The sequence below is a fragment of the Microtus oregoni genome, unplaced genomic scaffold (genome assembly GCF_018167655.1).
Source record: "Microtus oregoni isolate MIOR12 unplaced genomic scaffold, Mior012 000097F_ref0000449, whole genome shotgun sequence".
In the NCBI taxonomy this organism is placed as follows: Eukaryota; Metazoa; Chordata; class Mammalia; order Rodentia; family Cricetidae; genus Microtus; species Microtus oregoni.
Window position 1 is genome coordinate 3,234,916 of NW_024544710.1, and position 15,160 is coordinate 3,250,075.

Consider the following 15,160-nt stretch of genomic DNA (forward strand, 5'->3'; position numbering starts at 1 on the left):
TACCCCAGAATTCTTACACATTTGCTTTATTTTAAATCTCCCATGATTCTGCCACTAGCATCCTGCGGGTGGCTTCACTGGCCCCTCCTACCCCCACCCTCACCTTTCCCTACCTAACCTCCCTCCTCTGGATACCAGCTCCACATCCCCTGCCTCTCTAGGTCCTTTTTAAAGTCCACTCTTTTTAAAACCCCACCTGGTAGCTTCTAGTGTGAGACAAAATACAAATGGCCACTGAACACATGAAATGATGTGTAGTGCCCTAACACTAAGAGAAATGCAACTTAGAGCCATTCCTTTGCCTAAGAGTTAAAAGAAATAACAGCTGCCAGCGTTAGTCATCGCAGGAGAAAACGGAAATTTGCATACAGGATTGGTGCAAATGTAAATTGCTCCATTTCTGGGTGTATAAATCATTAGCAGTTTCATAAAGTGCTCTTGTTTAGTACTTCTGCCTCTGTTGAAACGGTCTTTTCATTTATTTTATTTTGTTTACTTAATGCTTTCTGCCTGAAGTCTTTAACTGGTTTTAACTACCTCCCTAGGGCAAAACACAAGGCTTGGGAAATTCAAACATACCTGTTATATACAAATAGAGTTCATATTTTTTTAAGGTCTCTGTTGGCCTCTAAAAAAGACTTAAATACATTTAAGTCAACACAGAGACAATATCTTTGTTTGAAATATAAAGGAACACAGTACCTGAATTCACCAATAGCCCTTCCATTTCAGAGTGTCTGAGTATGAATGTGCGACCCCGAGAGGAGAGGGTAGCACTGGGCAGCATGGCCAACACCTAACTAGTGGCTTTGGAGGGTTACTTTGAATCTCAGCTTTTATCTCCCAGGCATCTAGTCATCTTCTGACTGTTAAAGAAGAAGGAAGACATCTGTCTACAAAAGCTCCCCCCCCCACCATCTTCCTCCAGGCTTTAAAACAGTTTTAAAGCTGCTATTAACAACTGAAGGTGCCCCCTACTCTGGGCACACACCAAACCAGTTTGAAGTTGGCGAACAGCAAACTCCTTTAAAGTTTTATCACTACCCTGGGTTTCAAGAATTTAATTGTATTTCTCTCACTTCCTTTAAGCAGTTCCAAAATACAAACATTTGTTTTAGTAAATAAATAAACAGAAGGCAACATCCTCCTATACAGGAGCTGTTAAGGGACAGGACCGTGACTATTTTTCAGCAGGAAGATGGAATGTAAGTTATTTGGTGCTCATGGGACTTTGGGTTACCCACTTTTATAACCAAGTCTACATTATAGAGAGGCACCTCATCATTAAGTTTTAACTTAATAAAGTTGAATAACTGATTTATTAGTTATATTTGAAAGGATTACCATATTATAGGTCTTTGAAAAAGTCCCAGGAATTTAACTAGAAACACTTAAACAGAACAGACCATGAACCTGCCTGGCTGGTGCCACTTTTCTCTACTCTGTTCTGTGGATAGAGCCTCAGTTCTGGACTCTTGGTTCTTTCATAGGGATTCGAATAGACGTCGGGGTGAACTTGGGCATCCTATTGCTTGGAAAGAGGAAGCTCAGTTCCAGTTTGTCATGGATTGGGGCTATATTCTACCTTGTCTGTAATTACTGAAATCAGAAACCAGCAGCTTGTGTTCTCTTATTTCTCTGTCATTCTGTATTACTATAGCTGCCTTCTCCTCTCACCTCCTTCCCATAGCTACTTGTTTAAATTTGCAGGTGTTGAAAACAGGAGTTGAAGATCTGATGTGATCCTTCTGACTTTTTTCTCTTGGTAGGTGTCGAAGATGCCTTCAGTTTTACATCCAAAGTTATGACTGTGTCCCTGCACAAATTCTCCCCAGGATTCTTTCCAGGCAAGTCAACTGCATGCTCCCCGTATATTACATGTCTAGATTCTACAATTCCATTACATGCTTCTTTATCTTATTTTTATATGTGTCCATGCTGTTGGCACCTTATTTGTGCTAGTCTGTGTGAAATTTTAACTCATATCACTTCAAGTGACAGTGAGAAAGGGAATGACAATGGATAGATTTTTTAATTTGGGTGATTTTTATGGTCTGTGAACAGACAGACCACTTATCATTTTATCACATACCACATGTAATTCTGATAACTGAAAATTACATGTGATATTAGCTCTTATTGTTTTATCTCACGTAAATTACTATTTCTCAGTTTCCTTCCCGTTTTCCTGCTTCCCCCAACATTGTTTATAATAAATATTTCTCTGGATTGTTTTCATAGTTTCATCTCCTCAGGAACGGTTGTTAGAAGAAGTTAGATTGTTCTCCTAATTGACCATTTTGCTCTTCTAAATTGCTCTTGGACAGTCAGTCCTTTGTGTTTTCTAGTGCTCGTGTTCCTGATGCCTGATCATAGTGTTCCTGTCTTTTACAGGAACAGGTGACATGTCTGATGTTGGCCTGGGAAAAGGTCGGTACTACAGTGTCAATGTGCCCATTCAGGATGGCATACAGGACGAGAAGTACTATCACATCTGTGAAAGGTATGGCAGTAACGCCGAGCTAGTTGCAGGTAGATTGGATCTCGGAAATGTGCAATGTTTTTCAGTCTTCACAATTCTTGTTTTCAAGGAATAATTGGAAACTAAAAATCATCGTATGCTCACACACCTTTTACTTGGTTTTTTGTTTTTTGTTTTTTTTGAGACAGGGTCTCTCTACATAGCCCTGGCTCTCCTGGAACCCTCTGTGCACACCAGGCTGGCCTCAAACTCAAACTCCCAAGTGCTGGGACTAAAGGCATGCGCCATCACCATGCCTGACTTACATAGCTTGTAGATACTACTCACTATGCTTATTTAACATGCTAACCGTCCTGTTGGAGAGCACTAAACAGTTGGGCCAGAGACCAGAGGTATGACATAACCTCCTTTACAGTATGATAAAGGCCATTCCAACATAAAAGCTTTTAGGCTGTTGCGTGGAATCCCTTCACTGGTCCTTTCTTGCATGTGTGTCATCTCATCAGACCGACAGGGTATGTTTCAGTTTTCTCATGGAGACATGTGCTTTTCTCCACTGGCATGAATATTAGAGTTGACGGTCGTTAGTTACCATTGATTATTGCCGTCTACCTCTACACGCCCTTCCAAGTGTAGTCAGAAAGCAGAGGAAGAGGAAGAGATGGGGGATTGGAGACGAGGGACTGTTTCTCTGCCAGAGATAGAACCCAGGGCTTTTTATACACTATGCTATATCCCTCCCCAGCCCAAATGTCTTTTTAACCTCGAGTTAAGGACCAAATAACCAGCATACACATATATAGGCAGACAGTTTGGTTTGAAGGCCATTGGGGTTCAGAGTCCTACAGAATGGAGAGAGGTTAAACTCATATTCATAAAAATTAAGACTGGTCAGGTATGCTTTTCCTGCTGCCAATGGGAGTGGACAAGGTAAATCTGACTAGAAGTCCACTAGGCAAGCTCACTGAAAGTAAGCGGTATGGATGGGAACACGTTTGATCCCTACCCCGACCCAGCTCACATTTCGCCCAATTGCTGGTGGAAAACAGGGACTTCCCAGAGGAGCCTGCCTGCGTTGGCCACCATCCCTGGCAGTTGTGTAAACAGAGTAGAACCATGAGAAATAAAAATTTCAAAGGCGCCTCTTAACTCAAGAGATAGAGCGAGGCAAGGCATCGTGCATTCGGCAGCACTAGCCTCTTCCGCATCTTCATCGTGTCCCTTGTCCCTCAGATAACTCTGGATTGTCAGGCCTGTCACCGGTGATTTAATTGCCCTTCTTTGTTCCCCTTAGGCTCTGTTCTGTCCTTGTGATGTGCAGATCAGAACTGCTTATGTAACATTACCAGTGAAGATGTCCTGTGGTTCTCTGTAAAAGGAAATTTATTTTGTTTGTCTTTTAACCTCCTTCTTGACAGCGCCCAACATTTTGTTGGCCTTTTTTTAAAACCATAGCAGGACACTAAGTTGTTCTCTTCAGGGGACTGTCCACATGGTTTCTTAGAGCTCTTTCCTGGGTCTTAATTGAAAGATCATCATTTTACCAGCCTGCAAGTATACTCTGGAATATCTGGCCCTCTCTAAGTGGATCACCTTACATGTGCCCCTATTGAATCATCTGCCAATCATAAAACCTCCTGAGATTTTCCTTTGTCCCCCATCAGCTTGGCATTTCACTGCCTAGGGGGAAAAATGGAATATTATGTGCAGACTTAAGGATTTCCCAGCATCTACTCTCCTGAAGGTAGGCTACTATTTATCCTTCAGTCGTAAAAATGTCTTTTTCTCCTCTATATTTCTTTATTTATGTACACCAATTACCTCTAAATGATTTTTCAAAAAGTTAATGCCATGGCAATTCATGTTTAATATAGCCTTGGTATTAAATATAATTAGAAGCATTTTAAAAGTAAATATAGCCCCAAGGTTACATATGATTTCCCTTTACAGAGTCCATTCTGCCACAGGCATCGAGGTACACTGATGGCTTGCATTCATTAAAGAGTCTTCTGGCTTGTCAACTAAAGAACCAGACATGCACCAGTTTATAGAGGCAAGGATTGCCCTTTGAGCTTCATGAGTAGTGCAAACAGTGACCACCCAGAATAGCAGGCTTCCAGGTTTTCATATGAACCATAATGATGATTTCCTCTGCCTTTCTTCAGAAGTCAAGTCTGTTGAGGGCACCATGTCAAGCCACCTTTCACTCCAGGGGTGCCAGGAAGACTGCCTATGTCAAATATCTGCCCTTCCATTGTTGGCTTATACCTGACATTCCTATAACAGGAAGGAGACTTTCTATAATAAAAAAAAAGCCCCTAAATGAGATTTTGGCACAATCTCCCCCCCAAGCCCGCTCAGGATGAGGCGTTTCATTTGATGGACAGCAGACTTGGCAAAGGTTGGAATGCTGACCTCCTGACTGTCAGGCGGTCAGATAATAGAGTACAAGAGGAAAAGTATAGAGAAGGTGAAACTGTTTGACATCTGAATGGCTTTGCATAGTTTTGTAAATTCTAGTAACCATGCTTATCAATCCCAGCAATTATCCTCTGAGTACTTCTACCTAGTGTACTTTGGAACTAGAGTCCCTAACATGGGCTGTTGTTACAGCTGACCCATCTGCCTACCCCAGGAAGAATCTTATAAGGAATAGCTCATCTTTGGGGAAAATCATGCCACCTGTCTGCTCTGTCCTTGTCACCTGTTTCGTTCCGAAAGCCCACTGGTTCTCTGGCTCGCCACGAGCTACAGAGATAGAAAGAAGCTTATTAGTGGCCCACATGGATGGCGTAGGATTCCAAGTTGTCTCTCAATTGCTAGTTTGTTCCTGAGCTGGTTTTGTCTGTGGAATTCATTGAAACTCTTCCTCTTCCTTCTCTCCTCTCTCTCTTTTCTTTCCTCTTTTCCTCATTCCCTTTTGTCTGTTTCTTTCTTTCTTCCCTTCCTTTAAAATAAAACAAAAAACAAAAACAAGATAACCTTTTCTTGCTTCTAACCTTTCATGCTTTGCCAGCTGGTCAGGCAGGGACTTAATAGTTTCATCACAACACTGAGCCCCACATTTAAAATTTCTTCTTATAATAGACTGGATATGGAAATAGTACATGAATATTTTCTAATACCATCAAAAGATCTGGAGGTTTTTTGATTTTGTTTTTGAAATGACAATTTCATATTAGATATCCCTGGGTCATTTCATAGTAACAACAGAGGTTTGTTATTTCTATAAACTTCCTGTAGGTTTTATGGGAGTTAGTAGAGCTGGCATTGTAAGTAAAACCCTTTATCAACCAGCATAAAGGAATAGTAGCATTACTATTGCCAGCATGTCTCTTTCCTCAAATGGAAGCTTATGGCTCCAGTATAGAGATTTTATATGAAACAAGATAATAATAATCCCACCAAAATCACTTCTAACTCAGAAAATCCTCCATACCATACTCAAAAAGTTTGGAGGAAAGAAATATTAAATATTGTCATCTAGAAGTGCACATAAGGGTGTGGCTCTGTGGTAGGGCACTTATGAAGCATACATAAAACTCTAATATATATATTATATATATAATATATATTATACACACACACATATCCATGAAGCGTTGGATTTCATCCCCAGAAATGCGTCAAGTAAGCATGGCGGCACATGTTTATACTCCTAACACTCAGGAGGTAGGCATAGGAGGATAAGGAATTCAAGTTATCCTTCACTACATAGGGAATTTGAGGCCATTCTGGATACATGAGACATGTAGGCTACATGAGACTACATGTCTCAAAGAAAAAAATGTTTTATTAAGAATATTCAAGTGTGGGAATGGAGAGATGACTCAGAGGTTAAGAGCACTGACTGTTCTTCCAGAGGTCCTGAGTTCAGTTCCCAGCACCCACATCGTGTCTCACAACCATCTATAGTTGATTCCGATACCCTCCTCTGGTGTGCAGGCAATACATGAGGACAGAAACACTATACACAAAATAAATAAATCTTAAAAACAAAATATTCTTCAACTGCACTACATAAATATATCATCCAAAGGAGACACTGATGAACAAATTCTTCACTAAGAGGACTTAGGAAAGATTCTGTTAAACTAGAGTTCTCACTCAGTGGCAGTGTCTATCTATATATGAGGATTTTTGCGAAGAAGAGATATCAACCTATCCTGAGAAATATTCTTATTCTAGTAAGCTATGGCTTTTTGTTATTCATTGAAATAAAAATCTACCCAGAGTTGATCCTTGGGCTATTATTCTTTCCTATAGCGTATATTATGTAGTTCAAAACTGAAGTAAACCTTTGGTCACAGTCATAGACCACCGACCTAAAGAAACTCAATCATTCAAAGACTGAATGAAATTTTAAACTCTTGATCTCTTTTAAATATGTATTTTTATTTCTAATTATGTGTATGCATTGTGTGGGTATGTGCATATGACTGCGGGTCCCTGTGGAGGTCAGATGTTGAATCCCCTGGAGCTGGAATTACAGGTAGTTATGATGTGTTTCACATGGGTGCCATCTTTCCTGCCCACCCCAACGTAATGTTTTTGCCTCTTTCCATTTATAAAAGAACATTAAATTTTTCTATTTTAATTTAAACTCTTTTTGCCGTGTGGGGGAATTAAATTATTTTTTTAAAGCTTATCACTTGCTTTTCAAGAACATTTGTGGTCCTATTCTGGACTAGATGGAGTAGCCAACCCAGAAAGTACTTGTTATTCTTTAGGACAACAGCAGGGTCATTAAAAGAATACCATATTTCACCATAAGCTTTTATTTCTCATGTCACTCACATCCAACAAAAAATGGGGAAAAACACATACATCATTGATTCTTAATCTAGTATCTTTACAGCATGTGCTTACAGGATAAGAACTGTCCTCTGACTTGAGCATCAACTCGGAACTAAAAGTCCTTGGCGTTTTAAGTGCAGCATTAGTTCTGGGAGTCCAGGACCAACATCTACCTCTCCAAAGCCTCTCTGACCTTTCTGCAAAAGAACTGAGCAGCTCCTCACTTTATATTGTTTATGAAACATTAGTTAACATGAAGGAGGAGGGTGGGGTGAGGGGAAGTTGCCTGTGCATACAGGTGCTGTGCTAAACATCTGACCTGTATTTCTCTTGTGAGCATGTGTGCATGTTTAAATATGAAGAAACTTTTATTCGTTCATTCTACAAAAATGTACCATGTACTGTATAACAGATACTACACTAGACACTGGGACAGGAAATAACGCAGAACCTTGCAACTTGTAGCTTGATCTCTAGAAGTGCACTTAACTGGGGCAGGAGTAGCTCTGAAAGTATGCATTGTATCATTTGATCTTTGTGACATTCTACACTCTCTGAAAGCAGGTATGATTATTCTCATTTTTATAAGGAAGAAAACTAGAGAAAGTATTGACTTCTCCAAGGTCATACATTCAGTAAGTAATGAAGCCTAAGTAATGAAGCCAGACTTTGAACCTGTGTCTTTCTCCAGCCATTGACTAAGTTGTCTCTAAAGTATCTCATGAAGTGTGAAAATCAATTGTTACAATTGAATTCAAAAAGTAACATCCCTTTGGTTTCTTGGAAAACTACATTGTAGGCGTTTGCAGAAAGCATTTTTAAAGATAAACCATTTAGCTTTATGCAAATTAGCCACATGACGTCTGCAATACACATCTATTGTGTATATGAACATGCAGCTGTGACTTTTGCCAGAAAAGAATCCTCAAGATTCAATTTCTAATTTTATGGACAGAAAACAAGAGTTAATGTTCCCAAATTTACATCTTCGATATAGAATTCTTGATTTAGGTCTGAACATGGAGGCTCTGAGTTCTCCTTTCCCTTCATTTGTCTGACTTCCTCCTGTAGAAGGTGAATGGTGTCATCTGTCATTTTATAGAGCTCTTCCTAGGGAAGTGTATCCTTTTCATGTGCCTTTTTTAGACCAGTATTGTGAAAGATTGTTTACTTCTTTACACTGAATGACAACACTTCTGACACCTCTCGGTCCTGGCATATAGGGTAGAGATTCCCCGTCCACACCCTGAACTACCCCATCAGGAAGTAACCTACTGAATAAAATGAGAGAATCAAATGATAGCTCCAAGGGAGATTTGATGGAAGTGTTTCCTTTCAATGTTGACTTTGGATGTTAATGTTTAAAGAAGAGATGTTTCAATGATGATAGCTTTTTCAAGAAATTACCTTCCGCTTGGACTTGCATCTGGTACTTCGCCCTCCGTATCACTGAAATTTAGAAACAGATAGATTCTCCGAGAAAAGAGGGCCCAGCAATTTTAATTTACTTCTTTGGGTTTCATGATGTGCTAACAGCAGTACATCACACAGATATTCACACATAAATATTTTAAGCAATACGAATTTTTTAAATTCTCTTTAGTTTGGTGAAAAGGGACGGACTCTCTAGAATTTGTATTTGAGTACAAATAATTACATAGACTTACTTCCATCTTCATCTCCATTTTCATTACAATTGAAGAACTGGCAGAAACTCACCACGCAATTACCTACCTCTCTCATCATTTGGGTCACAGCTATACTGCCTGGATAATCACTAGTCACTTTGGTCCGGTGATAAAGGTAACAAAAGCTGCCAATTCATTCTGTAAGCCTTGCATCTGGATCTTAGCCCTCCGTAAGTAAGGTATTTTTATTACATGCTTTTGTTCGATTTGATAAACTTCTATCCTGCCTCTCTGTAGTGTAGCAGATGTAAAATTGCCTATTGTTTCTGGAAAATAGATGAGTCAGACACTAATTAAATTCACTGATAATGTTAGCCACAGGTGGAAATGAGGCCAAAGTGGGCCGTTCATTTATTCTTCCTGGCTTGATTTGTCTTTTAAAGTATTACATTCAGAAGGCTTTAAGAGCCTCACAATGTAGGATAATTTGGAGGGGGGAATCCTGTGCTTCATTAGCTGAGTTGTCCTGAGCCAGTGAGCTAACCATGTATGCCTGGTTAGACTTGTATGAGAGCATAGTGGGAACCGGCATCTGCCTTCACCTAGTCTTTAGGACCTGAAATGCATGCGGTTAGAGGGGCCATGCAATTTTCGCTTCCTTCGCCTCTCATCCAGACTTCACCAAGTAGCCTAGCACACTCTGTGAAGCAATGAAATCTTCAGAGGTAATTGTAATTGTTTTTTCCATTTAAGTCAAGGAGGACAATGTTCTGAATTCTGTTGAGGGGTCACTCTGCTACTCTGGTGCACATTGTCACTGTTCTTTCCTTGGTGATGACTGATCCCTGCCCCTGGAAAAAGTGATGTGATTCTTTGGCAAGAGTTTAATAGGTTCCGATGCTAGAACATATTCTGAAACTGCTCAGAGGCAGGAAGACCTTGTCCTAAATGGAATTTTGATAATCGTACCCTTAAACACCGGACTTTTCTGAAAAGGATCCCAAAGGATCTGTGCTCAGTGGAATGTTCTAATGTCAAAATTCACTGCTCTCTCCACCATGTGACCCCTACTTCCATTGTAATTCTACCCTCCCCTTAGTCTATAGCCGATACCCTGCCCCTTCAGTCCTGCCTTGGAAAACTGTTTAAGCTGTACATTAATGGTACAACTTTGAATGACTGCATCTAACACTGCCTTATGCCTAATAGCTACTTTGATGCATGAGCTGTCTAACTGGCTTATGTTGACTTGGACCATACAGAGGTTGAGTTAGCGCTGGATTCCTCTACCTGATGAAGAAGCCCGGTGCCGAACTTGGGCGGACCTTCATCTGCGTACACTGTTGCTATTATGCTGTCAAGAACGAGCCATATCCACTAGTACTTAATAAAAAGGCCTATCCACGAACCAGCTGAGTTAACAAGTGAACAGGGGTGGGGGCTTAGGGGAGGAGCAGAGAGAAAGGGCAGCGTTTGCCTGGAGATGCTCTGAGAGCAGTTGTGTGGGAGCTTGGGGTGAAAGAGTTTGTCTGCGCCAGCTCCATGCAGGAGAATTCCGAGGAGATGGGGAACTGGGGAGGGGATGGGGGCATCTTCAATGTATGAGGGGTGAAGTAGAAAAATATCTATCCTATTTAAATATAGGCAAGCATCACTAACTCAGCCTAATTAGAGGAACGCCAGTCTGAATCATGGAATATTTGAAATGCATTTTTATTACTTTCAAGCATTGGACATGCTAGTAATTCAAAATAGACTAACAGCATAGAACAGCACCTCAGGGAAGGGGTTTTAAGAATCATTTGTAATTAGCATATCAATTATTTGTATGTAAGTGGATGTGCACAAAGTGCATAAAAAGTTTATTCTCCTAAGTAGGACAAACATTCCCTAGCGCAATCCTGTTTACACTATTAATTTGCTTAGCCAGCCCTTTTTGTGCCAAGATAGATGTATGTAAGAAATGCTTATTTCCTCAGGGAAGAATGAATCGCTTCCCTGTGTTTAGTCCAGTAACTAAGAAGCTGAGCGCCACTTGATTGGTTTGGGATTTCCAGGATATGGAGTTTTCAATTTGCATACAGACTAGAGAGATTTCATATGGAGAAGATCTGGCAGCCAATGCCAGAGACCCAGTTTCCCCATCTGGATTTCATTGAAGTGATCTGGATTTCATCAAGCAACAGGACACTGATCCTAAATGATCCACCAGACACTCCAACATAGACATGTTTAAAATACATCCTGCCTGAGAAAAATAACTGCCAAAATATGATAAGTTGGAATTACTCTATGTGCAGTACTTAAAAGTAATAAAAATGCATTTCTTTTTAAGTCCCACAAAAACCATGCAATATCAAGTTAATGATGAAAATCAATCCCCAAACTTTTTCCTGCACACCTCATTGTGTGACAGCATCGCACAGATTTCCAATCATCTGGGAGAAGATATTCTGTTGTGAAGAGCTATACCAGGTGCTAACTATGTGGCGGGATTTTGGCTTTGAATCTTAGTGAGGCCCTCCTGAGTAAAAACGGGTGAGGGAAGGACTAGGGGCACGTTTATTGTTAACAAGTCATTATTGTCCACATAAGTTTGAGAAGCCAGGCAATTGCATTGAAAAAGAGGTTTTATAGGGCAGGAAGAAATATGATTAGGAAATGAGAAGCAGAGATATCTGCCTGTATTTTACCCTACACAGATTAAACTGTGCTCTGGGTAAATGGTGAATTTTCCAAGGCTTAGCTAGAGAGTAGAAGCAAGTGTGGAGGACAGAAGCATGTTGCAACTCCAGTTTGGAATGACTCCAGCTCTCCCCTTTCCCCCAAGGGCATCCCTAGCCAGGGTCTGCAAAGGCCAAATAGCTCTTTGGCTTCCAATCTGATTTTTTACATAAGAAATCAGAGAAGTTGGTCTCAATTTTAATAATATATTCTTCGAACCTCTATATAACAGAAAGGCACTTGTGTTTCTGCCCCATCTTAAAGTGAATTTTGTGTTTGGTGAAAGGTAATAGATTGGCAACACTGGAAAATGAATTACTGTATTCCCAGAACAGTTATAACCAGGCAGTGACACTATGAAATTTCTCTCTGCCTTTGGGGACCATTAGAGTACTACTCAGGAAGTCACTGCTATAGTGTGCTGTGCTGAACTCGACAGTATCCTAGTGGGCTTTAAGAATTAACAGAGCACTCGAAGGGCCTGACTCAAGGCCATTCATTTATTCATTCAGCGTTATGCAGTGCTTACTATGTGCCTGGTGCTGGGAGAAGACGTTCACAAACGTTGTATCATTTAATCTCCACGATAACCTGCGAGAGGGAGAGTATTATTCTAGTTTTATAGCGGAGGAAAACAAGGTTCAAAAAGCAAAGTGGTCTGTCCATGTCGCCATGCACACACTAGGTCCAGGCTTCCAACCTGTGCCAATGTTCTCCCTGAACCACATGATGTGGAGGTTACAGAGGGGGACTGAGGAGACATGCTCAAACAACGTGACACAAAGCTGAATGTCATTTGGTCCGTGAGCACTCCTGGTGGTTTCAGAGCAGTGAGATAGCTCAGATCACATAAAGGGCTATTAGCACAGTGAGCCTTAGGGTTCATAGCCTTTCAGTCTTCTTTAGACCCGCCTCTCTGCCCAGCCCACCACCTGCTTGCTGGTGGGTTCGGCCTTTCAGGATGAAAAGAGCCTGAGAGTCCTGGGCCTTTGTGATGATACCATCGAATTCAAATTGGGATTTTTATACTAATTCTAGCTCTGACAATTCACTCCGGGCCACTAGTAGGTCCTTTAATTCTGTATGACTCACTTTCTCTTGTGTGAATGAGAGTGGTTACTTCCAAGAAGTAGAGCGAGAGATAAGTAATAATACCCTAAAAATAGTGCACTGCCCTTTCTGTTGCCGGGGTGAAATATATTTAATGAGTAGAATTGCTTACTACAAGGCCAGCTAGAAAAAGATGCCAATTAGAATCTACGTTTTTATGTAATGCTTCAGCGATAACAGCAAAGATAGCTCTTTAAAGTGCTACAAAATACATCACGAAAGGGAAAAGAGCAGAAGTTCTGGGAGGTTGTGTGCTGCTTGGTGGGCTTGGGGAGTTTCAGGTTCAGCTTTTGTTTTATAGGTTTGGGTGTTTTAGAAGTCTGAGGAACCAGTGCAGCTTGTCTGATGCTAAAAGCAGAGAAAAAAATCATAGGAAATTGAATGATTTCTGGATGTGTCCAAGAGGCCCTCATGGCCCCCAATGAAATGACACATCACCTTCACTGCAGGGAGCCCCCACTCTAATTCCTTCCTCCCACAACTATTTGTAATAGAGCTGAAGTCCCTGAGGCATTTGCCATATGCTGAGTCCCCTGACAGTGGAGGCTTTGCAGAATGAGTCAGCAGGACCTGAGCCGAGATAGGGTGGAAAGAATGGAGAAAACACATACACGGAAGAAAAGTTGACTGGCCTGCCATTTGGGGCCTTCACACAGCCCTCTTCTGAATCCCATTAAATCAGTGAGTTTAGTGTTTGTTTATATCTGAGAGAGGAGCTTGGCTGCTGGCATGAACTTCTCTCAGGCTGACTAGGGAGAGCTCAAAGCATTGGGAATACTCTCCTCTGTGGTCAACTTTTAAGTTTCTTGGTTTTTTTCATTTCTAGTGAGGGAGTCTCTACGACAGTGGCTCTCCAAGTTTCTCATGTTGTGGTGACCCCAGCAGTACAGATATTTTCATTGCTACTTCATAAATGTAATTTTGCTACTGTTAGGAATTGTAAATATCTGATATGCAGGATATCTGATAGGTGACCCCTGTGAAAAGGTCCTCTGACCCCAAGGGGTCGTGAGGCACAGGTTGAGAACCGCTGCTCTAGAGGGTGTTGGTAGTACTGGTTAGAAAACATGGGAGATACTTGACTGGCTGAGCTGAGGTATAAACTAGAAACTCAGGAGATGGAACCTGCTGACAGCCTGTCTCTATCACAGGCCTGGCTAGACAGGCAAGTTAGGGTTACCATGTCCTGCCACAAGCCATGATCATGACTGTGACAGTCAGTCTAGCATCCCAGAGCCTGGAGATGAGATTTTAGATTCAAAATTCCTTAACAAACTAATAATAAATACATATTCTCCACCCGCCTCTCCCCCCCCCCCGCAACACCGCCACAGCCTCTCATCCCATTTCCCCACCCCAGTGAATGATGTCAAGTGTTCAGACCAGAAACTGTGGGTGAATATTTCCAAGCTTTTGGGGCTTTTCTTTTATCTCAAAGTATCACGCCTGTCATCAATCCTAGCTGTTTTCCTCCTCAGGCTCCAACACCCTCCCCCAGATTAAGGCCTGCTGAAGTCTCTGTGCCTGCGTCTCCTCATTTGCATAGCCCCCTCTGAAAACCAGACTGGAGACTGGGGGATCAGGTTTCTCATCAAGAAAACTGCATTCAAATGAATGTCTTGTGTGTTTATAAGGAAGTTACTAATGTAGTGTAATGAGATGCCTGTCTTCCCCCTCCTTTCTGGGGAAGAGATTTTATACTTTCATAAAAACTTAAAATGAATGATTTACAGTGTAAGAAGTAGCACTGTTACCACCATTAGGAAAGGTTTTCCAAAAGCAGGCTGGGGTGGCGTTTCATCCATGTATCGTTTAATGACTGTTTATTGAATGCCTACTATGTCTAAAGTATTGATTCTACGTTCAAGAAAGTTAGGAGAAATTTCAAAATATTAGATAGAGATTGATTTTCATATTCGTACACATTTGAATAAAATAAAACATGGAAAGTTGCAAGAACTATAAAATTTAGGAAGCTACAGGCATTCAGAGGAAATAAATACTTTAGAAAAAGACTTAATTAAGGAGGTAACATTTGATGTGGGTTCTAAAGGGCACCTAATTACTCTGTCTTTACAAAGTGTGCAAATGCGTGTGCATATTTATAAAATCTGGGTCAAGTTTGAATATACAGAAATTGTAGGGAAGGATGTTCTGTAGAGAGGAAGCAGTAAGAAGCAGAGTTGGAAGAAGCCTCCTTGTGCATGGAGGATAACAGTGGTTCAGTTTGACTGCACTGGAAAGTGAAGAAGCAGAAGTGACAAAGACTGGGAATGAAGGTACGAACTGCAGCCTGGATGAGCTCGAATTCAAAGCTCTAAAAGCATTAGGCAAACCAGTGAATGTAGTAAAATGAGGAAGCAATAAAATCAGAGTTTAGTACGCAAAAGTAATATTGTGTCTTGGCACTGCTGTTACG

At 41.0% G+C, this 15,160-nt stretch overlaps 1 protein-coding gene across 2 annotated transcripts in view; it reads left to right on the plus strand.

Annotated features, from left to right (window-relative positions):
- Positions 1 to 15,160, plus strand: part of Hdac8 (histone deacetylase 8) — a 264,674-nt gene that overhangs the window by 71,215 nt on the left and 178,299 nt on the right. Inside the window, exons 6-7 of one of the 2 annotated variants that reach the window (XM_041644502.1) lie at positions 1,770 to 1,847; positions 2,395 to 2,503. The exons of the other annotated variant lie outside the window; for it this stretch is intronic. Coding sequence (XP_041500436.1) covers positions 1,770 to 1,847; positions 2,395 to 2,503 — 187 coding nt within the window. The remainder of the gene's footprint in view (positions 1 to 1,769; positions 1,848 to 2,394; positions 2,504 to 15,160) is intronic. 2 annotated transcript variants of the gene reach the window in all.